General features: G+C 37.5%; 2 protein-coding genes across 2 annotated transcripts; both read right to left on the reverse strand.

The window, feature by feature from the left end:
* Positions 1 to 9,664: 9,664 nt before the first annotated feature.
* Positions 9,665 to 19,098, reverse strand: tap2a (transporter associated with antigen processing, subunit type a). The gene is made up of 11 exons (XM_027016283.3): positions 18,352 to 19,098; positions 18,150 to 18,264; positions 16,329 to 16,459; positions 15,249 to 15,454; positions 13,661 to 13,858; positions 13,233 to 13,361; positions 12,936 to 13,124; positions 12,240 to 12,413; positions 11,871 to 12,030; positions 11,485 to 11,621; positions 9,665 to 11,346 (listed from the first exon to the last, which is right to left on the reverse strand). Exons 1-11 carry the CDS (start codon positions 18,851 to 18,853, stop codon positions 11,131 to 11,133), a joined length of 2,157 nt encoding a protein of 718 aa, XP_026872084.3. The 5' UTR covers positions 18,854 to 19,098; the 3' UTR covers positions 9,665 to 11,130.
* A 1,871-nt stretch (positions 19,099 to 20,969) lies between these two features.
* Positions 20,970 to 24,755, reverse strand: psmb9a (proteasome 20S subunit beta 9a). Its single transcript, XM_027016293.3, has 6 exons — positions 24,375 to 24,755; positions 24,060 to 24,127; positions 23,296 to 23,427; positions 21,643 to 21,772; positions 21,381 to 21,522; positions 20,970 to 21,250 (listed from the first exon to the last, which is right to left on the reverse strand). The coding sequence occupies exons 1-6, from the start codon at positions 24,429 to 24,431 to the stop codon at positions 21,123 to 21,125; spliced, it is 657 nt and encodes a 218-aa protein (XP_026872094.1). The 5' UTR covers positions 24,432 to 24,755; the 3' UTR covers positions 20,970 to 21,122.
* Positions 24,756 to 25,005: the final 250 nt, after the last annotated feature.

Genomic DNA, 25,005 nt, shown 5'->3' on the forward strand with positions numbered 1-25,005 from the left:
TTAGTTAAAGAGAATAGCTGGTCCATCTTTTATTGCAAGTTAACATTAACAAGCATTATTGAGGCACCCTCCAGAGAATGTCCAACAACCAAACATAGGACCCACGTTTTTATACATTGGTCAGAATTGATTATTCATTCATCCCACCGTTTTACATACTAGTGTATCCATTCGCCACCATTACATCCAAACCATACATTAGTCAACATACGCAAACTGACATTAAACACCTACATCAGTTGGAATTCTTTACCACCATTTTCAAATAGAAGACTTCTCTTAACCTTGTCCTAAAGTAGATTGTTTTTCTGTACCATACTGAGCCTGGTGGAGAGGTCTTATATCTTACCCTGAGTTCCACCAAAGCCTAACCAGGATCCTTTGCTGAAGCCTGCAGAGGCCTCTACAGAGGCCCTGTATGCAAATCATTCTAAAAGGACAAAGACTTTCTATACTCCTTTATGTTTTATGTCATTAATATGTCTTTTGCCTGTTAACACTCTTTTATTACCTCATTTCCCCCTTTTGTGACTTTATGTTTTTGCTACTCTTTTCAAACATTTTAACAAGTGTTTAAACACACAGTCTATTCATAGGATAGGTATGATTACACTTATCCCAATATGTGTAATATAATTCATGGCAAATTTAATATTGTGTATAGCAACACTATGTTATCTCTGTTTTTGGTAGTGTCAACAGTGATAAACAAACAAGAATAAAGGAACAAAATAATCACTCATAAACAAACAAAAATAAATAAAGTAAATGAACAAAATAAACACTTGATAAACACTTGATAAAGCTCATCTCATTTCCCCCTGCTCCACCGTATGAAACCCATACTGTGCATCAATGAGACCACTGAAGACAGAGGCCAAACCTCAGAAACTGAGGCAGAAGGACTAGCTTCCAGATGAATCATTAGTTCTGGCCATACATCAAGAGACATGTGGACTTAGGCTGCCACAAGGAGTTCGAGCCAGTACAGCAACAGTGCCTGCCTTAGGTAGTGCACACCCAGGATCTTACCCGTCCTCGGTCACATGCCTTTCTCAACTGAATATCATCACTCACTCATCATGCAGGCGATGTCAGTACGGTGGCCAGATTTTCCGTACCAGTTGCCCACCAATAAGGCACCTGTCTGCCATATGCAATGTGGAACAAGGTAAACTTACGAACCATATCAAGTGAATAAGTGAAACCTTCATAACTAAAATAAAAAACAAAGGATAGTAGAAAAAGCTCAATTCAGAGCATAACGTGGGTCAAAATTACACAAAATCATTAAGAGTATCAAGACCTCTGAAAGCCTGAAATGCATATTCAGATGCAGGTGTGACGTAGCAGGGTACCTGCTTATCATATACTGGTGGCATCACTATACCTTGATAAGCAACAAACATCTGAGATGATACTGGTTTACTAGACCTCTGATACATGGAATAATACAACACCCACATAATGCAAGGAGGGCCTCCCTACCACTACACTATCCAGTAATACTGTTATCACCAGAGTTTTCAGCTAATGCATTGTGCAATGACTCTAATTTAGACAATGCTTGTATTGTTTGGAATAAATGTACAATGTTTCACCAAACATAACACAAACACCACCTCTTTCAGCCAACAGCATATCCGAAGCCACAACCTTTGCCAAGACATTAATGAGGAGGCTTGTAATTGTTCTGCCACAGCTGACAAAGCATCAGGGGGGAAATGAATAAACTGTTCTTGATTATAATAAATATAGTTAATCCAGTCAACATGCTTATCGAAGGTAACCCACCAAAAGCAGGAAGACTCAAAACCTGCTTCAATCTGATTTCTGGCCTTAAATTCATCTGGTACTCCCCTAGGAACCCCAATGGCATCTATGTATACCTTATCATCAAAGCTACCTAATACCCCAGCACACTTATGAACAGGATGATTATTGTGTCCGGTCAATGCACCCACAGGGACAGAAATCATGGAAAAGGGAACTACTAACATCACCCTTGCACAAAGACTTGCCCATTGCACTACCAGTGTTACAGCTCATCATGACCACATACCCAAATGACAATATCACCCTGTCTCCCCTCACCACACTAAGAGGATGGTCAGTTTGTTGTACAACTATTAAGTGACCACTAGCATTAAAATGACAAGAACCCCAAAACGTTCAACTGGCATGATTCACAACCCAAATCCTTTTACACAAACCTGTGAAATTTTCATAGACTGTGACCAGATCCTTCTGTAGAATACAACAATCAGGAAATATAGTTGAATTGGTCCATACTGCCCTCACATCAGTTTGATTTCCATCAATAATACAGTATTATTGTATTTCTCTGGGGAAAGAGTAGTATTATTGTCACGATTGGCTGGTCATCCGCCAGAGAGGACACACCCACTTTAGATAGGGGCTGTCCTACACCCCTACCTCGTTCCCAATCACCGGAGTTTTAATCAATTACACCTGTGCATACGTGCATTTGCTATTTAAACCTACAGGTCTCTGGAGAAGGCGCTGCACATTAGTGGACTAAGCCAGATGGGAGGCTCATCCCGTGCATTGCTTCCCCAGATCCTCATATTAAGAATACTTGGTTTTTTTTGCATTTTATGAGTGTTTTCATTTGACCAATATAAAGAGCTCTTTAGCTCGACCTTGCCTCTCGCTTCCTCTGTGCAGTTGCTACCATCACAGTTATATTGTTCAATAAACCTTTGACAGGATGACATATTTTTCATGGTTTTAACTAAGTGTGAGATACCGCTGTACAGTAAACACCAGAATGGACAAGGTTTATGAACATTACAATCAGTGGAATTAAAGGGACGAGGCCATATAATTGGCTGGGATCTACTTTTAGCACACACAATACAATTATCTGTTGTTATGGTCCCGGCTATATAACTGGCATGAGACAGCCATACATTATCAGTGTATATGGATGCATTAACCTCTAATTGTTCCATGAAGACTTCAAGCAAGTTTTTTAGAGAGTGAATAACACTCCGTTTATTCTGTCCTAGTCCTGTTTCTACTGTGTAATTGATCAAATGTGATATGGTAGTGCCTCTTAATCATACCGCAGGTGTGTGATTGATGCATGTATGCACATCTTCCCTACTTAACCATATCCAGTTGTTGGTAAAAACAGCTGAGGTTGCAATAACACAGACAATCCAGGTGAATACCAGGAAGGCAGCGGGACCAGATGGTATCTGCGGGAGAGTCCTCAAAGCCTGTGCAGACCAGCTAGCCCTGGTATTCACTGACATCTTCAATCTCTCCCTGACGCTCGGTATCGTCCCATCCAGCTTCAAGCATTCCACCATTGTCCCCGTCCCGAAGAAACCTCGACCCTCTGGCCTCAATGACTACCACCCTGTTGCCCTCACATCAGTCGTGATGAAGTGCTTTGAGAAGCTAGTCAGAGATTTCATCACGTCTTCACTGCCAGCCTCCATGGACCCACTGCAATTTGCATACCGCCACAACCGCTCCACTGATGATGCATTTGCACATCTGCTCCACACCACACTGACCCACCTGGACAAAGGGAGGGGTAATTATGTTAAAATGCTGTTTGTAGACTACACTTCAGCATTTAACACCATCATCCCCTCCCTACTCACTACTAAGTTGGAGGATCTAAGACTGCATACATCCCTGTGTGACTGGATCTCTAACTTCCTAACAGACAGACCACAATCAGTACAGGTGGGTAACTGTGTCTCATCCACCCTCACCCTCAGCAATGGAGCTCCTCAGGGTTGTGTCCTAAGCCCCTTGCTCTACTCACTGTACACCTACGACTGCAGAGCCACTTCCAGCTCTACCATCATTGCCAAGTTTGCTGAAGATACCGTTGTCATGGGCCTGATCTCGGACAACGATGAGAGGGCCTACCTCTCATCAGACGCCTAAGAGACTTCAGACTGCCCTCCAAGGTACTGCGGAACTTCTATACCTGCACTATCGAGAGCATCCTCACGGGGAACATCACAGTCTGGTTTGGGAACAGCACCAAGCAGGACAGACAAGCACTCCAAATGGTGGTGCGTTCAGCAGAGCGCATCACTCATATGGAACTTCCTGACCTGCAGAGCATCTATTACAACCGGTGCCAGACCAAGGCCAGGTTGTGAAGGACCCCACCCATCCCAACAATAGGCTCTTCTCTCTGTTGAGGTCAGGGAAGCGCTTTTACTCCCTGATGACCAAGACAGAGAGACTGAAGAGGAGCTTCTTCCCACAGGCCATTCGGGCTCTGAATCAGGGAAACTGATAAACTGTGGGGACCACCACCACAATGTAACTGTAAATATTCAATTGTAAGCTGGAACTGTACATTGGGTACATACATTTATACATATCCATATATACATTGTACATTGTGTATATAAACATATCATACATATATTGTACATACATTGTTAATATATTTTGTATATATATAAATATATATTTCCCTATACACCCTTGTTTTTTCCTCAGTTTGGACAGAGCACTCTCAAACCATTTCATTGTGAGCTATACTGTGTATGACTATGTATGTGACAAATAAACCAAACTTGAACTTTAACATGAGCAATCAAGACCATTGCACAAATGGTCCTCTAATACCAAACAGTTCTGGATGATAATCCAGTTTGTGTTTGTGTTCCCAGAGAAACCTTATGTCCTGATCTGCTCATTGGACAGGGGAGGTGAGTGCCTTCTGGTCCAGTGTGTGGCACCTGTATCTACCAGGAACAGAGATTTTTGCTGACTGTTAATTGAATCTTGCACTTTGGGCTCCCCTACCAATGAGGTTGAAGTTAAAAATTGCAAGTGCTCCCCCCTTAGGTCCCCTTCAATACCATCCTTCATTGGGGCATATGCAGCTTATATGTCCAGGTTGTCTACATGTCTAGCAATATGTCTGAGGTCTCTGATCTTGCTGTTCTTCTATTAATTGTTGAACTTATTGATTTCTATCTTGCTGGTACACACCATTTAGTCTTTGCATTCCTCCTCATTCTCTACCTCTTTGTCATTGCATCTTGAGAGATGGTGTCACTTGGATGGGGCACTACTGGGGTCTCAATTTGTGGCTTAACTATTACAGCAGTTATAGTTGTTGCATCCTCTTTTTTTCCTCTTTCTTTTTCAGTTAAACCTACAAATTCTTTTTATGCATTTTGCACTTCTTGAGGCAGGCTTTTCTTAAGCATCATTTGAAAGAGTCTTTGATTGGTTTCATTTTGATTCCATGATGACCCTGTTTCCTCCAGCTACTTTTTTTGAAAGGTATTGATGTGCCCATTGACACATGTGCTTGACTTCAGTTCCATGTTTTCTAGCTGACTGGAATCCGTCTTTGATGGAATTCTTGTCTGATAGCATCCCACATCTTGTTTTGTGTGGGTCAAACGGAGTATCATCCCATCCATTCTTGATGTGGTTGTCCATTTTTGCCATTGAGAAAATATTTTCCATCCTTCCTTTTCCAACTGTTTGTGACAAGATAGCTTTTATATCTCCAATAGCCAATTGATGTCCTGCTGTGCATTCTTCAAAGGCTGTAATCCATCTTTGACCTGCTCTAGTTTTGCAGTTGCTTAATCAGTCCTTTTAAATCCATAAATGACCGTGGCATATAAGTGTGTTTGTGTCCTTTATATACTGTTTGTGATAGTGGACATTCTCTAACTGGATATTTCTGTGTTAATCTTGCAGATGGTCTGGGTGGTTCATCTTCACTTTCACTTTCACTATATTCCTCATTAAATCCATCAATAATACAGTAATGCTCTGGGGAAAGAATAGTGTTATATTGTTCAATAAACCTTTGACAGGATGACATATTTTTCATTGTTTAAACTAAGTGTGAGATACCTCTGTACAGTAAACACCAGAATGGACAAGGTTTATGATTATTACAATCAGTGGAATTAAAGGGAAGAGGCCATATACAGTTCCATGTTTTCTAGCTTACTGGGATACATTAAGTTTTCTTCTTGTATTTGGACCTTTCTTCTTGTATTTGGACCTAAGTTTCTTTCATAACTTTCTTTTGTCTTTTCACTTCACTTCCAGCAATTTTCTTGGTCATCTTGTTGAAAACACTCTGAATTCTTGAAGCTCTTTTTCTTTTCAATGCTGTCTTTGAACTTCTTGTCCTCTTTGTTCTTCATGATGAGCTTTCACTTTACCCAACTCTCTCAACATACTTTCATGTCTCTTCTCTTCACTTGCTCTTCCATTTCTTTCTACTCTTTCTGTACAACCTCATGTCTTCTTTTAGCCTGCTCTTCTTCTTGATTTGCCCAAAAGAAGGCCTTTTCCTTCTTTGTATGGATCACTTCTCGATTCTGATTATAGTTCTCGTTTTCCCAGTATGGAGTTTTTAACCTGGCTGGTGGAGACTTTTCTTTTATTTTACCCTCTGAAATAGTCGATAGACTATTAACTAGGGTTATGCCCTGAGTTTGGAACTATAAAGGGATTTCCTTTACTTCTGGCTTTCTGGTGTTAATTCTTTCTCTCAGCAAACCTCCATTCCATTCTTCATTAGTAGCCCTTATCTTCACTTTCCCTTCCATCTGTACTTCTACTTCCATCCATTCTCTTGTAGTGAGTACTGGATATAGATTTTATGTAGCATCTTGTCTTGGGGCATATGGTGTTAGTATCTCTTTTTGTAGTTGTAAATATTGTTCACATTTTTCCTCTGCTTCACTCTTCTGCTTGTATTCCAGTTCTTTCTTTTTCAATTGCTTTGCATGTTTTCAAAAGGCTTGCAATACTGCTAATTCCCACTGTTATTCAATTAGTTGAGCTCTTTTTCTAATTTTCTGTTGTTTTTCAGTGTCTCTTATTATTTGGCATAATTCTTCATCAAAGGATCTTCTCATTCACCATTGTTTTTCTTTCTTGCTAATCATTTTGTTCCGTTTCTTCATTTCTTCAAGACTTTCCAGTTCCTTCTTAGTTAAGATAAGGGGTGTCCTTCCTTCTTCTATTTTATGCTTTACTGATTACTGGCAAATAATGTATATTATTTGATGAAATGATGGAGTGGAATGATAAAATTAATGAAATAGAATAAAAAACAATAAAATTGTTGTATCTTATTTTCTGATTACTTCTGGTATCTGTTGGGTGTTGCTGTTCCTCTCTGTCATCTGGATGAAGCTGTGTGTGTCTGTGATTGGCTTCTATCAGTTGGGAGGGGCTGTATGTGTGTGAGTGTAAGGCCATTCCTCAGCTGGAAGGAGTCGTGCAGGTGTGTCTGAAGATGCTCATTTTCTCTCCCCCGACTGCGCTTTCCTGCAGTTAGAACTCTTACTTTCCTCTCCCTTTAGTTGTAGCCTGCTAAAATACAATATTAGTACTCTATGTGCATTTTCCTTTTTACTCTGAGATCTTTCATTTATCTTTGAGAATTTTCTCATCTGATGGTTAACTGTTTTTTAACAAGCCGGGTTTTTTTCTATCACTTATTTTCATTATTATAGCATGGTCTTTTCATACAGTTATTTTCATTTTTATAACATTGTAACTTGGAGGCTAAGCAGGATGCGGAGATGAGTCGCATTAAACAGAAACACGCGTTCATTCATACACGTAACAATCACAATGTAAATCGCAGGCTATCATTGATTAAAAATGTAGAGCTTTTTCCATACTGCTCTTTAAGAGTGAGTGCCTGTTACTCGGATCTCTGTAATTGTACACTGTGACAATATTTACTAATAAATGTGTGCACAAATAAAACAGAACTACACTATATGGCCAAGTATGTGGATACCCCTCCTAATTATTAAGTTGTTTCAGCCACACACATTACCATTGTAGTGTCCGTGGTTGACCAGAAGATGGGCACCCCCTTTGAGTCTTTGTTCTTCTCAAGGTTTCTTCCTCATGGTCCAACAAGATTTTCTTTGTCACTGTTGGTTGCTCACTGGAGGCTTGGACTTGGACATTTGTAAACCTGCTTCATGTCAACATCTGTTATAAAAAGTACTATATATATAAATTTGACTTGACTTGACAATTTCTGATGATGGATCTGTATCCATCTAATTTACAGTATGAGTGTAATGGATTATATTATTGGTAGGACAATTAAATGGAGGTTTATGAGTTCCAATGTTCATTACCTGCCTTGGTTATAGAATACCTAAATGTACCCGCTTTTGAGAGAAAATATTATTATTTTACACACATGGCCTATTGCACACATGGCTTATTACACCATACACTCACAGAACACTCAGAAGAGGTAAAACACACAGAACAGATAAAAAACACTTACCGGTAGCCATGTTCAGTGGTCAGTTTATTAGATAGACCTACCTACGTACAGTTTACAAATGTACAATTACACCTGCTAACCTCAATTCCATCAGGGATGAGTTTCTTTCCACAGGTCGAGTGGAAATCGGAGCAAGTATATGAATATTTTCAGCCTATACACGACTACAGTAGTGAGTATTTTGCTGGTATAAGGCACAGCAACGCTCGAATCTTTACATGTTGTCATTGTCACTTCTGAGTTGAGAGTAATACACCACCAAGAAATATCTAGTCATTAGTCTTCTACACATGAACTGACCATCAGTGACAAGATGATTATAGCACAAATTGTGCATAGTCACTTTAGGACTATATATAGCAAATAATTATAGCAAATAACTATAATTATACTGCAGCATCAATGATAGGAATAAAGGCAGTAAAAATTTTAATGCACATAAAATATTAATAAAATGTAATTTAAGCATAATCCAGAAATGTGTGCACCATTGCCCCAAATTTAACTGGTTTATTTACCAATGTTTTGTATTTTTCAAAAAATGTGTGCCACTCCACAAGATGGCACTACTGACTATGAAATATGAAACACACACACACACACACACACACACACACACAGAGAGAGAGAGAGAGAGAGAGAGAGAGAGAGAGAGAGAGAGAGAGAGAGAAAAAACAAATTAAAATAAGATAAAAGTAAAGGATAAAAGGAAAGTGGTGCATGCATTTTGAATAGTCTTTTTAGAATCAGTATTAGTCTTAATATTAGTATTGTATTTATAATTAGTATTAATAATCAGGGCATCAGGTCATTCTGAAAAGGAATAAAATGAAATAAAATAATAATCTTTAGCAAAACCACTGTACTTCTTTATTTAGACTATGGTGCTGAGGTTTACTGTGTGTGATGGGCTTGGTAAGTTTCACTTTGTTGTTCCTTCACATGCTGAATCATAAAAGGATATAACAATATCATACTGTCTCCTATGTTAAAAGAGCGAGAAGAAAAAAAAGCAATGAAAATCTTGCTATTTTATATTAAATTCATTATCCTTCTGCGTCCCCTCCCGTCACTGACCTACATGAAACATTAGACATGGTTTTGGCTTTGCACCAAGTGCAAGCAATTTAGACACCACAGCAAGTTGCTGGCAGGGTCAACTGAAACACCAAAAGGAAAGTGAAATGGGAGAACAAGGGACTTTCCAAAGAGTCCCTTTGATTGTGATGGACAGACTCTCTGCCATTTTGATGCAGCCAAAAAAATGATCACAAAATGGCAGACTACACCATGGCAATGCAGGTGCACCCTGACAATGCCAAACCTGTAGTTTCAGACAAGCAGGTCTAGCAATCTGGGTGTGTCTATCATACAGTATGCTTTTAATAAGATTCTCTGAATTAACCCTTAGTGTCCACAAGAACTTAAATGATCACAATAGTAGTTAATGCAACAATATCATACAACACAATAGCAACTGTCCAGCATGTAGAAGCAAACAAAACACATTATAATCATAACTGCTCATTTAATGCACCATGGAGACAAAGGATACAGAACATGATCATTTGTCCAATACAAAATTTGACAATGTTGAAGTCCTTTTCCTTTCCAATCGTTTTAATTTTTCTAATTAAACAGATAAACAACGATGAAGAGGAAAAAAAAGCTTGAAAGTCTAAGGAACCTCTAGTCTAGGGAACTAGGGAGACATAATGACTTTTTGTTATTTTTTTATTTTTTTTTATTTTTTATTTTTGTTAATATAGCAACATACACAGAGCTCATAGAACATACACAGAACTCTAGTAAACATTTTCATGCTATCCCTAATCTCAAAGGCAGAGTTTCAGAAAATGCATGTTATGGGCAAAGAATGTACAGAAAAAAGAAAGCAAATGCAAATTTCCAACCCAATAGCTACTGATGGACAGCAAACGCCACCTGATGCAGAAGTGGACTAACATAAAGACAAGTGACAATTAACATAAAAACAACATAAACACCTGAATGATCATGCAAGATCTCTACCGAATGCCAGTGGCTTCAGCAGGGGGATAGCACCATCATATATAATATACCATTTTACATCAAAGCAGGAAAATTAAAAGTTTTATTAGCACTGATAATACATGGGGATGTTCATGTTATGAATGAGTTTTTTGTTAATCTTTTACATAAATTAGTACATCTGATATCTAATTTCTGTTTTATTCAAATATTTGTCTTTAATGAAGAACAATTATTCTAGCATCATCCACTCAATAATCAACAAAATCAACATTTATAGCCATTAATTTGCAATTTACGTATATACAGCACATTTTCATTTTATAGCAAGTAGATTTAGAAGATAGACACTGGAGGAAATTAGGAATGCAAGTATTTAGGCTCTCAAGTCTTTGAGAGTGCCTCAATATAATTTCAGACTGCCTCAATATACATTATGGTGTCAATATACATTATGGTGTATATTTGTTTTGTATCGTAAAGATGCAGCATAGTGTATTTCCTCCTTACTCACATTTTTTATTAGCATGAAATATGTGATTATTTTCATACTTCCTCATCAGTGCAATTTATTGTGCACTCTAGACTGCAGAAAATGTCCTCTGGACAGAAGTTTTGCTTTGTTTTCTTTTTTTAAAAATAATTCCTCATAACCAATGTTTACAAATTTATTTGTTGTGATGTTAGACATCACAGACAACATACATTGACTGCAATTAATCACGGGTTACCTCATACTGCAAATTCATAAACTGTGAAATCAAGTTGTCTTCCCACAATCCACATGCACCACACTACTCTGACGTAGCTAGCTACTAAGAGATCTCACTGTGAGTGGACTCTTCAGTAAACAGCCTGTTTTTCAGTTTAAAGTAATGACCCCTTTTCTTCATCAATTCTTGGTGAGTGCCTTGTTCTAGCACTCTCCCCTGGTCAATCAAAACTATCTGGTCTGCCCTCTCGATGGTCTTCAGTCTATGCGCAATCACAAGTAAGGTCTGATTTGGGCAGTTGGCCAAGGCTTGTTGGACCTGTAAACCATAACAGTCTTGTTATAGCCATTCTGTTCACTTTTTCTACATGTAATTTAATTAACTTTCACTGACTAAATAAATGCAGTTTTGCTCCTTCTACTGTGTATGTGTGTGTGTGTCTATGCATATATTTACCATCTGTTCACTCTCAGTGTCCAGAAAGCTGGTGATCTCATCCAGTAAGAGAACCTGTGGCTGTCTGATCAGAGCTCTGGCAATGGCAATGCGTTGCTTCTGACCACTAGCGAGAAGACTTCCTTGTTCACCTACATCTGATGAACAACATTTCTTCAGAATCTTTTTATAAAGATTTTCATCTTCACTGGCATATATTGTCATACAGAAAATATTAAGTACATGATTACAAATCTATATTCTTAATGCTCCATGTTGTCAAGATCATAGTTAAACTCCATTATACTTATTGTTTTAATCTCATTAATATTGGATATAATAAATGCAATTAATATACTTACATTGAGAATGTGAAGACTTAAGATTTATCTAACATGTGTACTTACCTGTGTCATAACCTTTTTGTAGCTGGCAGATGAAGTCGTGGGCATTGGCTTTGCGGGCTGCCTCTTCAACTCTCTCATCTGAGCAATGTGGTAGGCCATAGGCAATATTTTCTCGCACCGTACCACAGAAAAGAACAGGCTCTTGACCCACTGCAACAATCTGAAGCAGTAAATATGAATGCAAGGAATATGATATTAAACAAATAATTCAGAACAGTCCCTACTATGATATCATTACAGTCATTACTATTATACATTGGCTTACTACTTATATAAATTGTTACATTTTCAAAAATGTGCAGAACAAGTATTAATTGCACAGTGAAACTATGTTGGAAACAGTATGGTAAAAGTAAAGTATAGTCTTACCTTGCTGTGCAAGTACTTGTGTTGGTAGTTCTCCAGAGGCTGTCTATCTAGTAAGATCTGCCCTTGTTGAGGCTGGTAGAACCTCTGCAGTAGACTGACACATGTGCTTTTGCCCCCACCAGACTTCCCTACCAAGGCAGTCATCTGACCTGGCTTCAGCTCCAGAGAGAAGTCCTGAATAAAGCAACACATGGAGCTGATTTTTTTTTTTTTTCACTGACAGGCAGACAGACAGACGGGTGGGTGGATGGATGGATGGATGGATGGATGGATGGATGGATGGATGGATGGATGGATGGATGGATAGATAGATAGATAGATAGATAGATAGATAGATAGATAGATAGATAGATAGATAGATAGATAGATAGATAGATAGATAGATAGATAGATAGATAGATAGATAGATAGATAGATAGATAGATAGATAGATAGATAGATTTCTGAATGTTAAAGCTACCTTTGAAACTATTTCTTGCAATACATATTTATAACAAGCATTAATGAGTGTATGGAATAAAACATTTATGAATGTGAATTGTTATCTAAAAATGTTTCTACTGAGGTTATCAATAAATGTTAAATGTGCTCAATCAGTAAGAAATAATCAAGATTTTGTGCAGTATAATTTTAAATGTAATTTTGTGTGATTCCAACATTACAAGTTACAAGTGTCAGCTGATCTAAGAGCTGCACCTTCAGCACACTGAGGTCAGAACGTGTTGGATAGGAGAAGGTGAGGTTCTGTAAGCAGACATGTCCCTTCAGCTCCTCTGGTTGCAGGATCCCATCAGAGTTCACTTCAGGCGTGCGGTCCAGGTACTCAAACACCTTCCCTGCTGCACCCACACTGTTCAAAATGTCTCCAAATATGTAAATCAAAGTCTGAAAGAATACAGCCACAGAAGATTTTCATAAACTATTATAGAAGGCACAGAATAATTTCTTTAAAGACTTTAGTTCTGTTAGTTTTGCACCTTTAGTTAGACATACCCTGATGTTGTTCCCAAGGTTTGACTGGTAAAGGATGAATGAGACCAGATTTCCTGTGCTCATCTGACCATACTGGATAAACAACCTGCCATAGTGTAGCATAGCCACATTCACTCCCAACTCTATCAGCTGCAATTGACACAAACAATAGAAATGCAATTTCACATAAAAACAAATGTAAAAAGAAGCACACAGAGAAAAAGCTGATACTAAGGCTGTGCAAGATTTTGCAACATGTACAACATGTTCTAAAAAGACTTTGGTACCTGATGGTTGGAAAGCTGGCATTGCATAGTTTCACTATGCAGAACAAAACAGTATAGCTGCTGTTTTTACGTATGCACTTGGCCCTTTTATAGTGCCATTAAACCTGAAAAATAATATTATATAAAAAAAAAAAACACTGGAGGTGGTTAATTCATACTCACCCTTCTCAGTAGTAGGTACACTGCCCTGACTATGTCCCGCTGGGTCTTTAGTTTATGAGTATTCATCAACCGGTCATTATAACGATGGGACTCACTCTGCTCTGTGTTAAAGCTTTTAAGTGTCCTAATGCCAGACACTGCCTCACTCGCAGCATCATTTGCTCTAGCTATGGAGTCCTGAATCTCCTTTGATAGTCTCTATATGAAGAACAAAAATAAGAAAGACATGACAACACAAACACTTTAACCTTTTGTTGAAAGTTACAAAGGTTACATGGTTACAGATGCTTGCTTCAACCAAATTGGCTTTAAACTTTCAAACTATCTTCAACTGAGTAGAATTTTGAAAGATAATGCTTAATTACGAATAAGAAAATCTACCACAGGAGGCAGTGCCTTTTCCTATAAACTCCCACACTATGGACTAACCTTCTTGTAAATGTTTGAGATTCAGATACAGTCTCAATATTTAAGGCTAGGCTGAAAACCTGTACAGTCAGGTATTTTATTAACTACTTTCCATCTTAGGTAAAGGTGTAGATCTGGGAGTCCATGGGCATTGAGAGTTATGGTAATGTTATGATGCTGTTACTTCACCTCTGTTTGTCACTCAGGTTTGCTTGACTCAGAGCAGTGGCCTGCTGATGTTCCAGGATGCCCTAATGCCTGTGTTTCCCTCTTGCTCTAACATTTTGACTGTGGTGCTATATCTAGATCTGCCAGACTCTATCTTTGCAAATTATAGTTCCCTAATTTACACACCTTTGTACTTGGACATGCCTAATCTATTCACGCTTTCTGCTGAGGTACACCTATTCCTGATGTCATATTGTTACTAAGCCTCAACCTGTCTCAGCTGCTATGGTGCCTCCCACCACCCGCTGATGCCTGCTATTTCTCCTTTGACCTTGATAGACGGTCTCATGCAAAATGGGTTTGGCACACACATATACCGTCGAACCCAGACTAGGACTTCTAGAAAATTGGAATAGACATTAACTGTTTATTTCTTTATTTTTACTATTATTATTTTCTCTCACTACTTATTCTGCTCTTTGTTGTTTATATTGTTATTACTGTAGTGTCCATTGTCGGCCTAAGGAGGATGGGCCCCCCTTCGAGTCTTGGTTCCTCTCTAGGGTTCTTCCTCATACGCTAAGGAATTTTTCCTTGCTACTGTCACCCTTGGCTTGCTTACTGGAGGCTTGGACTTGGACATGTATAAAGCTGCTTTGTGACAACAGCAATTGAAAAAAATTTATGTAAATAAATTGACATTGAGTTTGACTTAATCCTTTGTGAGCAATTGTCCCTCAGAGGACTTTGGTAAATATTCTACACAAATTCTGAGTGGCCTAGGCCTTAGAAAAGGGAATCATGATGGAGGACAAAGTAGGGTTCATACATCAAGAATAAAGTGGATCATCTGTGGACATTATGCATTTCTTTATATGTTGTAACAAAGAAGGAATAGGACATTGTTTTAAACTAGTATTGACAGAGACATACAAAACCCACTCCAAATTTATCTTACTAGATGATAAGGTTCATGTTTTGAGATAATATATAGTTCTGTTTTGGTCAATACCTGGTAGTGAGTATCATATATGTTTTGTAACAGGCCAGTCAAAAGTGTCTCCATCAGCACCAGTAGTGTAAGCTTCCAGGAAAGACTGAACATCAGGTACAGCATGCCAAGGATCTTAATCAAAGTCCGTAGAAGGATGTTCACATTTAGAGCTACAGCTCGAGCCATCAGAGTGGTGTCTGTGGATAGTCTGGATGTGATGTCTCCTGTATGACAAATTTAGAATACACAAAGTTTGCCAAATGTAAGTCCAAATGTAAGAATCATAGACACTCAATATTCTGTTTATGAACATCTCTGTACTTCCATACACTCTTGTAAGAAATTTTAACTGTGACCAAGCAGGGGGCCCTATTGTGAGTCACTTTGCTGCTTTAACTTTTCTTTGGATAGGATAGCAGGACAGCTATTTCACAAATCACACACTTCCAGATTATATTAGCCACTTTTACTTCAACTAGGTAAACTGAGTTCACAACAAAAAATGCAATGAGAGGCAGTGCACTGTTCATGCATGGATGATATGTAGAGCAGGCTGGTAAGTGCAAAAAGTGACATCATTCAACATTTTGACATTTTTTACTTGGTTCTCCTACTTCTTCCACTATGGAAGGCATGACAATGGACCCAGTAATTAAACAGAAAGGAAGATAAAGAGAGCCATAAGTGCCACAATAAACAATATTTAAAAAAAAACAAATCCACCAAATATTACTACACAACAAATCTTTAACAGAGATATCCAAAACTGCTCCACTCCACCCAGTCAAGATCATAACTGGCAGCAGGCTAATGTTCCTAACTCATTACAGCTTCTACTGTTATGTTTTGAGTAAGGGTTACAGAACAGAAAATATGCACATTTCAGAAAATGTCATAATTGGCTTTCAATCTCAAACAACAGTCATTAGAAAAAGTAAAAGATATATTGTAGCAGTGTATCACTATGGAAGCAAAAAGTTACAACAAACATCACTTGCCCAATAGGCCTTTATTAAAAAATATGCAGTCGATCCATGGAGAGGTTTGTTGTTTCAGTTTTCAAGCAGCTGAATATTGCATGAGCAGATAAAAGTCTACCTGTCTTTGTGGTCTCAAAAAATCCAATTTCCTGCTTGACCAGGGAGCTAAAGAGTTGAAGCTTTACTCTACAAATGAAGCTGCCAATAGCACACATGAAGAGGCCTCCTCGGCAGCCTGCACTGAACGAGCTGAATAAAGAGAAAAAAGCATTAGGTCTATATATATCTTAATATCTATCATACAATGATCATTCAAATAGCTACAGCACTGGTTACAGTTTTTGACAGTTATGCGAAAGGTGCAAAGTGAACAGTGCTGGCTTCTAAAAATGAAACTTAAAGCTGCACTGTGTAAGTTTGGGGAATTGGCAACCTCTCAGTGGAAATATGTAATTGCAAGAAATGTGCAGAAAAACATTTTTTGTAGAGTTGTAGTGCTATGAGCTACGACATCCACCGTAGCAATCCATTTCCCTGAGCAAATTTCTCTGATGATAGTGAATGCATTCATGCTGAATGAGTACTCAAAATGAACTTGATCAGAACTCGGTGATGGAAATGTGAATACTTATATACATGTGATTTTGCAAACAAACATTTTTCACTTTGTCATTATTGGGTATTGTGTGTAGAATTTCGAGGGAAAAATGAATTTAATCCATTTTGGAATAAGGCTGCAAGAAAACGAAATGTGGAAAAAGTGAAGCACTGTGAATACTTTCTGGATGCACTGTAGCTGTATCATTGTTTACACAAAAACAGATGATAACACTAGAAATGATCTGACAATAATGACTAGTCTTGTTTGTCAAACCACAGAAGACAAACTCAACCATAAAAAGACAGCAAAGTAACTGGCTAACATTAGCTAATTAGTCTATACAAATTGTTGTCTGTACAGCTAAATCAACTTAATAGTTATAATGGTACATTGCTTTACACTACAAAAGCAATGTGACATCGGCAGGGAGGGAGCGAGACACAAGTGTGGGTAAGGAGTATCTTCATTTTCAATAACAGTGCACTGCGGAGAGCTGGCCAAACTAGAAAATAAAAAAGGAAACACATGCTGGCAGTAATGACTCCAGTGCGTAGACGTTAAAGAGTCTAACAACTCGTGGCGTCATCATTAGCACTGTGAGCGAGCAGTGCACAGGGCTGGAGGAGATATTTGTAGGCTTAAATAGAAGAGAAACACACAAATCACAAGTGCTCATGGTGAGTACTTAGGTGATTGGGAGTGGGGCAGGTGCGGTGTGTGTCAGTGGGCGTGTCCCTCCAGCTGGGTGCTCGGCATCCTGGTGGTTTGCGAGCTAGGTACTGAGCCACCCACATAACTTACTTGTTTAGCAATAATAAAAAAGCCAACTCAGCATCACTCCTAAATCCCTTCAGGTCACAGAGCTGTCATCAACTCTGAAAATCTAAGCCAATATTTATTCTGATTTTAGCTCAAGGTCTGTCGCTTTTAGGTGGCCAGCTTTCTTTACTTTGACCATGGCTGAAGTCGTAGAGGATGACAGGATCTACTGTTCCAATGTCTCCATATTCAGCAGTATCTCCTTCCAACTTTGTGCAATGTACAGGTCACACACCCCACTAATGTTAACCAGCCGGACTTTTTTGTTGAGCCTGTGCATGTGATGTTAATAGCCTACATAAAGACGTAGTCCAAAAAAAATCCCGCCATATCCGACACCTATGACTCGAATGAGTACTTCATGCTTTACAGGGTGATTCACAGCTGCAAGACACTATTTAGCAGACATCTTCCCTCTTGACTGAGAAATACTTCTTACAATTTTAATTAACAAATCTTACATAGTGCAGCTTTAATAATATAAATAGATTATTGTCACGTGTAGTACGTTTTACTGACCTTCCAAATGAGTACAACGTCATGAATATTATTGCCGCTCGGAACTCCTCCCAGTGGTAATCGACACGTAAGATGTCAATCAGTTTTCCCGTGTATAGTGGAATGAACATCTCGCCTGAAAATAAAATAATATCTCGCGTCAGCATTGGTGTTTCAATCACTGACCTTCGATTTTTTTAAATACAAAAAGCTAACTACTTACAGAGAACAGCTAACGCTAGAAAGACCGATGCTCCAATCAATAACAGGTAGTCAGGTTGGTATAAATGGATCACTCTCATAAAGAGCACCCTGGCTTTCTGTTTCCTCTCTTTTCCGTTACTTTCTCCGTTAGAGTCAGGAAAAAGCATCTCCCAAAACAAGCACCCCAAGGCAGCAGCGACGCTACCAACCAACCACATATCAAACTTCGCTAGCGGATAGTTTCCAAAAAGAGCTAAGCGACCAGTTTCGTACATCGGACCAATGAAACAGTGGGTCAAAATCCAGCGCTTCGCCACCGACCCTCTCAAGTCTGTGTAGAAGATAGATGCAGTGTATAGCAGTGCCCATCGCAGTACTGACTTAACCCATTGTCTTACCAGTTTATCAGTACCGTCTAAACTCCTTTGTCGACACCTCAAACATGTGTCTACGAAATCCAGCATATAGAGCATGAAAAAATCCGTACATATAGTGAAAGCGAACACCAAATATCTCCGCATGTTATTGGTTATAGACCGCCGAAGCTTCGTACATAAAGGTTATGATGTGAAGGCGCTTAAATATCTAAACACGGACTCCAGCGTATTCGTATGCTTAATCCGTTAAAATAAATCCACTTTCATGTTTCACGGCAATTTAAGTACTAACAAGTGAGCTCGGGCAAGATGATAACGTGCTGATTATGAGCTAGTTTCAATTTCATTTTCTTTGCTTCGAGCTGCTCATGTTGACGTTCACCAGAGGGGAATCCCCCCACTTGCAGGCAATATAAAACTGACCCTAAACGACCCTAAAATTTGACCCTAAACGAGTATTGCTAGGGTTAAAAATATTATTTTACCAATACAATCTAAGCCTGTTTTGATAAACATTTACATTTACAAAAATGTATCGTAGTAAAATAGTAGTAGTAGTAGTAGTAGTAGTAGTAGGCTATTTAAGATATTATTTAGCCTAACTTAAAAACACGACAGAATAATTTTTAAAAATCTGTTTAGAATTTGAAACTACGAAAAGTGATAAGCCTTATTTTACTCTTTCCAGTTACTGATAAGTCGTAAAACCTGCTAATCTCGTGTTTGCTTAGCAACTGATGACGTTTAAAAACGCGGCGTAACAAATTTGAGAACTGTTTGCAGAGCACAGAAATCATGGCAGTGGTGCCAGTCATTGAAAAAAAGTTAAAAACATATGGCAAAGCAACATGTGAAATGCAGTATGCTACAGAAGTGCCGAAAACGTGAGAAACAAAAAAACTTCACGCAATTTCTCAATTTCTAATAAAACTAAAAGTGAAAGGATGTACAGTCCCCTCAAACTCACGCTCCGTCATCTAGCTATATCCCAAGAAGGGTATCCCATTGAAATTTTGTTGTTTCCTGTTGTTAGGACTGGATATACTTACTTGCACCTATGTAGTTCATAGATATATTTTATTGCACATATTCTGAATTATTTTAGTTATTGGGTGAATTCTAGTTATGTATAAGGCATTTCATTATTGCTCATATAATTTGTTACTCACAGCATTATGTTACTGCACTGTGGTTAATGCGCTGGGTCATTAATGATTTGACATTGAAGATGTGATGTGGTTTGCATTTAGAACCATTAAGAACTGACAAGCTGGGCCGCCCTGACCCTTCCTTGGCCACCAGAGGACCCCCAAGAGCGCTTGATTTTTCAATTGTTATTTAGTTTTATTTATTAATTTTTGTGATATATTATACCAGTTTTAATCTTACACACAAAATCGGAGTATTGTGTTACTGGATTGACTAGCTAATACTACTTTGGTGGTTGATGGTTTAATAAATTCCCAGTGCTTCTATCAGAATTGTCACAGTAATGCACATGTTCACTGTAATGGACGTTAACTGCATTTTGATGCAGTCACAGTCAGTGAGATTAACTTTAGCTAGGTTCACATCTTGGCATCGTACACTGGAAATTACCTCACCAGAGAGCCATTTGTACTAGTGAGCACAATGTTTTTTTCCTGATAGATATCATTTTAAATGTAGCCTACTTTTGTAATTTGTAATGTTTTAATTTGAGCATGCTTGAAGTAATTTACATATTAGATGTATTTTTCTCAAAAATGTTCTCATATATATATATATATATATATATATATATATATATATATATATATATATATATATATATATATATATATATATATATATATATATATATATATATATGAGAACATTTTTGAGAAAAGAAAATATATATATATATGCACACAAAATACTTTCAGAAAATATCCATTTACATCATGGGAAAATACTACCTATATTTGAACATACCTGATACTGTCACCACCTGAGGCTTTCAAATTTTAGGATTACAAACCTGCTTTTTTATGTATACCTAGCAACTGTTGAGTCCTTAAAGGTGCCCAAGTTTCACTTTTTATACACGTTTGAAAGAACTAGTAAAAATTCAGAAAATATTGCATAATATGAAAGCATATTTTTAACTAGCATAACAGGTTTGCATTTCTTTCTTTCTACCTTTCGTTTGTGACATTACTCAGCGCTTGGCTCAATGCAATATTTTAACTGATCAAAAATGTTATAGTTTATGAAATGAGTCATCATGAATAAACAATAGTTTGTAACTTTTTTATTATTGTCAATCATTGAAATTTGCAATCAGTCAGTGTAGATAAGCAAAGTGTTTAATGTTATGTTTGAAAAAAATAAAAAGGTTATTTTTGAAAAAAATATGGGTGTTCTTAGGATTGTTATAGTTCTTTATATTTCACTCATCAAAAAATACGGGTAGTTTATTTCCAAGAATGCACTTCTCCTCTGTTCCTTCTTGGTCAATGGTAACAAGATATGCAACACCTCCACTGGATCCATCTCTGTTCATAGCCAGAGTCAATGCTAGAAAGAATACATATAAAAGACAAAACAAAGAAAAATTGTAAAAACAAAAAACAAAACAAAAAAAACATATCCACTCAGCATTATAAATATTTTGTGCCTAGAATAATGCCCAGGTCAAAATAATCACCATTAACAACAAACTCCTGGCATTGTTGTCTTGTCATGCCTTTCTGGTATTCTGCATCTACAAACCCATAGATGTATGAACTTCCTGAGCCACCAATAGCAAACGGCTGCTTAGATAGAAGGCCATCCAGTGTCACATATACCTATAAACATATGGCAACATTTTGGGAAAAAATATAAAATACAGAAGACACAATCTTTGCAAATGAAAATGTTCATATTTTAATTAAAACTACACTCTTCTGATTCAGGATGTCACTAACCTGTCCTCCACCTCTCCTGTCCCAGCCTGCAACAATGAGATGTGCAGATAGTTCCTCTTTGTACTTGTAGGAGATGTTCTTCACTAATGTAGCAGCTGAACGAACTAGGGGGTCTTCTCCTACCTCAATGCTATTATGTACATACATACATACACACGTACAAATAAATGGATGCAACAACTTCCTTAGGCATATGAGATGGTGCCACCATGACTTGTGTTTCTTCCTAACTGCCACAAATTTGGAATACTTGCCTATGCAGTGACCCAATGGCTACCAAGAAATGTTATGTGTAAGTGTACCTTTTAGGCTGGCACACCTGGTACTACTAATTATTAGATATCAATTGTTTTGTTCAGCATCACTGTTGTGTACAGAAGTTAGATGACATAGAAAACAGAGTAGCTAATTTAACAAGAGATCATGGGCCAAATCCATAAAACATATAGCAAGATTTAACATAAAATTAACAGCAAGCATCATGGAAACACATTTCATTTTCCAGAAATGTGGATTTCTGGCGTACTTTACCATTTGCATGGTACTATCTACTGCATTTTGTCCTGTTATTTATATGATGACAGTTATTCATTATATAATACAGCTATTTGGAAACTTACACCAATCTGTGTGATGTCTTGTTGGTTTTTGTTGGTGTGTGTGTGTAAGTTTGTCTCTTCGTTGCCATGCCCCTTCCTTTGGTAACCAATTATTTTTCACACCTGTACTTTGTTATCGTCTTTGTTAGTTTATATATTTAAAGTCCTGTTTTGTGAGTGTCCTTTGTCTGTGTTTGACCTTGTCAACACTGTGCTTCAGCTGCCCTGTTGTGCTGTGCCTATTGTCACTACGCTAAATACCATTTATCACTCATCATGTTGTGTCTTCTTAATGCACAGTGTTTTCTTCATGTTTTGGCTTTGGGTTTTGTTGCATGCTAAATAAATGTTTGTCTGACAATGCTCGCCTTTGCATCCTCCCTCTGCCTTCTTACATCGTGACAGTGAATTTGATGATCTTTCTTCTAACAATGTTTGGTCAAACAAGCAAGTCTTCAACAATATTCTAAACCCATTTATCTAACAGACAAATCTATTTAATTCTTATCATATCACTGGACTAATCCTAAGACTAGGACTAGTCTTTTGGTCTTTGTCATTTACAAGTTGATTTTGATTGGCTTTCATCTTGTGAAAAAGTACATTTTCCACAAAGGTAAGTTGACACTGGCACACAAATTATTGCCAAGGTGACTTTAGGAATAGAAATTAAACATGGAGTCATACATTTTGTATATTGTAGCACAGTTGTGTTGTTTGATAAATCTGGCCCAAAGTATTTAATAGTATGTAAGTTTGATAAATCTGGCCCAATGTATTTAATACTTGCCAGTTTTAATTCAAGTTGGTAATATCCTGCAATGGATTTGAAAATATGCTCATTGCACTGAAAGAAACTGGAGTGTAATGTAAAAAGTAAGACTTCAGAAGGTGCTGAAAGATTTTGAGTTGTGGTAAAAACATTGCATGTATATCCAGTATTTTAAATCATATTGCATATGTGCAAATTATTTGCTATTACCACACTTGTATAATTTGTGCAAATTAAAGGAATGTAACAGAGCAGGTAGTTTATACGTGATCAGTACTCTACCTGTGCACATCTAGTTGGTAGTTGACTATCTCAGCTATTGTTTGGGCATCAGCAGCAGATCCAGACAAAGCACAGTATATCTTATCATGGAGAGGAGACAGCTTGTTCATGACTCGATTCACTACTGCCTCCCTGCAAAAGAATTCAGTGTAATCACAGAAATAAGATAAAGTGAGAATTTGAACTAAACAATTATATCTTAATTTAAGATTAATGCCCTCAACATTAATCAAATTTTGAGCAAGTAAAATTGTATCTATAGACACCATCTCAGGATGCATGGATTAGGTTTAAGCAGAATATGACAAACTACTGTAGACTCAGTTCCAAGATCACAACTCAGACTGCTCATATAAAATTAGTAAGTTAAAGTCTTCACATCTTCTGTATTCATACTACAGTAACTCAAAAGTGCTACATTCACCGGAACTGAAAATTAGTAAAAAAGGACTTATCCTTAAACTTGGAAAAAGTGTCTGGTTTTGTGTCATAAATAGAATTATTTGGAAAATGACATTACACCACGTGATGCATTATTTTAGCATGCTTTTTGATATATCTAAAAATAGTTGAAAGCCTAAGTACTAAGAATGGCCTGTGACCAAACAAGTTCATTATTCTACCTCATAAAGTGCTTTATAAAAGTATTATTATAACAGCTACATTTTTCAGTGTATAGCTTAAACCTTTTCTGCATTTCTCTCCATTACTATCATCCTTTGAAGATATTGTGAGTTTTGTTAATGTTGAAATAAATCTCTTACCCCGCAGACACGCGTGAATCGGAGCCGAGAACGACTCCGCCTTCGAAGGCAATCGCTATAATAGTGGTCTGGGGGAAAAAAAACCCCCAGAAAGATAAGTAGCATTTATATTATACACTTAATAGTGCAAGCTGAATTTAGGTTCAACAAGTGAAAATAGGTTTAAAAGAGATACATTAAGGCTATGTATCCTTATATTAGCTTAATTATTCGACTATCAAACTGACAGTTGGCAATCAATATAGCGACGCTTTTAGAGAATGCGATTATGGTCTTTCCTATTTAGATGATTACAGATTTAGGCCTACTACTTACCCCTGTTTTAACCTGATCACACAACCACTCGGGCTGCGAGGGCGTTTGTTCCAACATTATGTTGAAAAGTAAGTCGTCGAAAACTGCTCCAGAATTAGCCTGCTGTTACTTTTACTTGACAAACCTGCGCGTCTGACGCTTATCAGCTTGGAATTCGATATGAAGCTACAAAATTACAAGATTTCTGAACGCGTTCCTACACTTTTAAAGATTTGTTTAAAAAGATAAAGAAGGAAAAGGAAATAATTAGACCTAAATCTGAAAACACCTTTGTAGTTAGCTAGGCCTAGAATTCACGTACGAATCACATTATTTCCGTTTTCCAAACTGAAAACGAAAGCAGTTCTCACGCTCTTCTCCGGTTAGCTTCGCGAAGCCACAGTTGAGTACGTGCCATGAAGCTGTTTTGTAGCGTAGGCATTAACCAAATGGCATAGCCCTTGCACTCGTGAGTCTTTTTGTGTTTGTAAAAAAAAAGGTTACGATAAAAATCTTATCTTATAGAAGACACTTTCTGACATATGATTAACGTCATGTGCATAAAATAATAATGTTTGTGTGTATACACTACACATTTTTAAACTTGTGTTTAGAATAAAATAAAAAATAGTAATAATATTCTTTACTAGAG

Source organism: Electrophorus electricus, chromosome 2 (assembly GCF_041902795.1).
Source record: "Electrophorus electricus isolate QZ-2024a chromosome 2, ASM4190279v1, whole genome shotgun sequence".
NCBI classification, from domain to species: Eukaryota; Metazoa; Chordata; class Actinopteri; order Gymnotiformes; family Gymnotidae; genus Electrophorus; species Electrophorus electricus.

Coding starts and splice junctions, on each gene's coding strand:
- tap2a (XM_027016283.3), bottom strand. CDS start 18,853: ATGCGGAGATATTTGGTGTTCGCTTTCACTATATGTACGGATTTTTTC. Junction 18,265..18,351: donor TCTAGCGTTAGCTGTTCTCT/GTAAGTAGTTAG, acceptor TTTTATTTTCAG/GCGAGATGTTCATTCCACTA. Junction 11,622..11,870: donor ACAAAAAGGTTATGACACAG/GTAAGTACACAT, acceptor GTTGTTCATCAG/ATGTAGGTGAACAAGGAAGT.
- psmb9a (XM_027016293.3), bottom strand. CDS start 24,431: ATGTTGGAACAAACGCCCTCGCAGCCCGAGTGGTTGTGTGATCAGGTT. Junction 21,773..23,295: donor TACCAACTAGATGTGCACAG/GTAGAGTACTGA, acceptor TGTACATAATAG/CATTGAGGTAGGAGAAGACC. Junction 21,251..21,380: donor CCAGGAGTTTGTTGTTAATG/GTGATTATTTTG, acceptor TATTCTTTCTAG/CATTGACTCTGGCTATGAAC.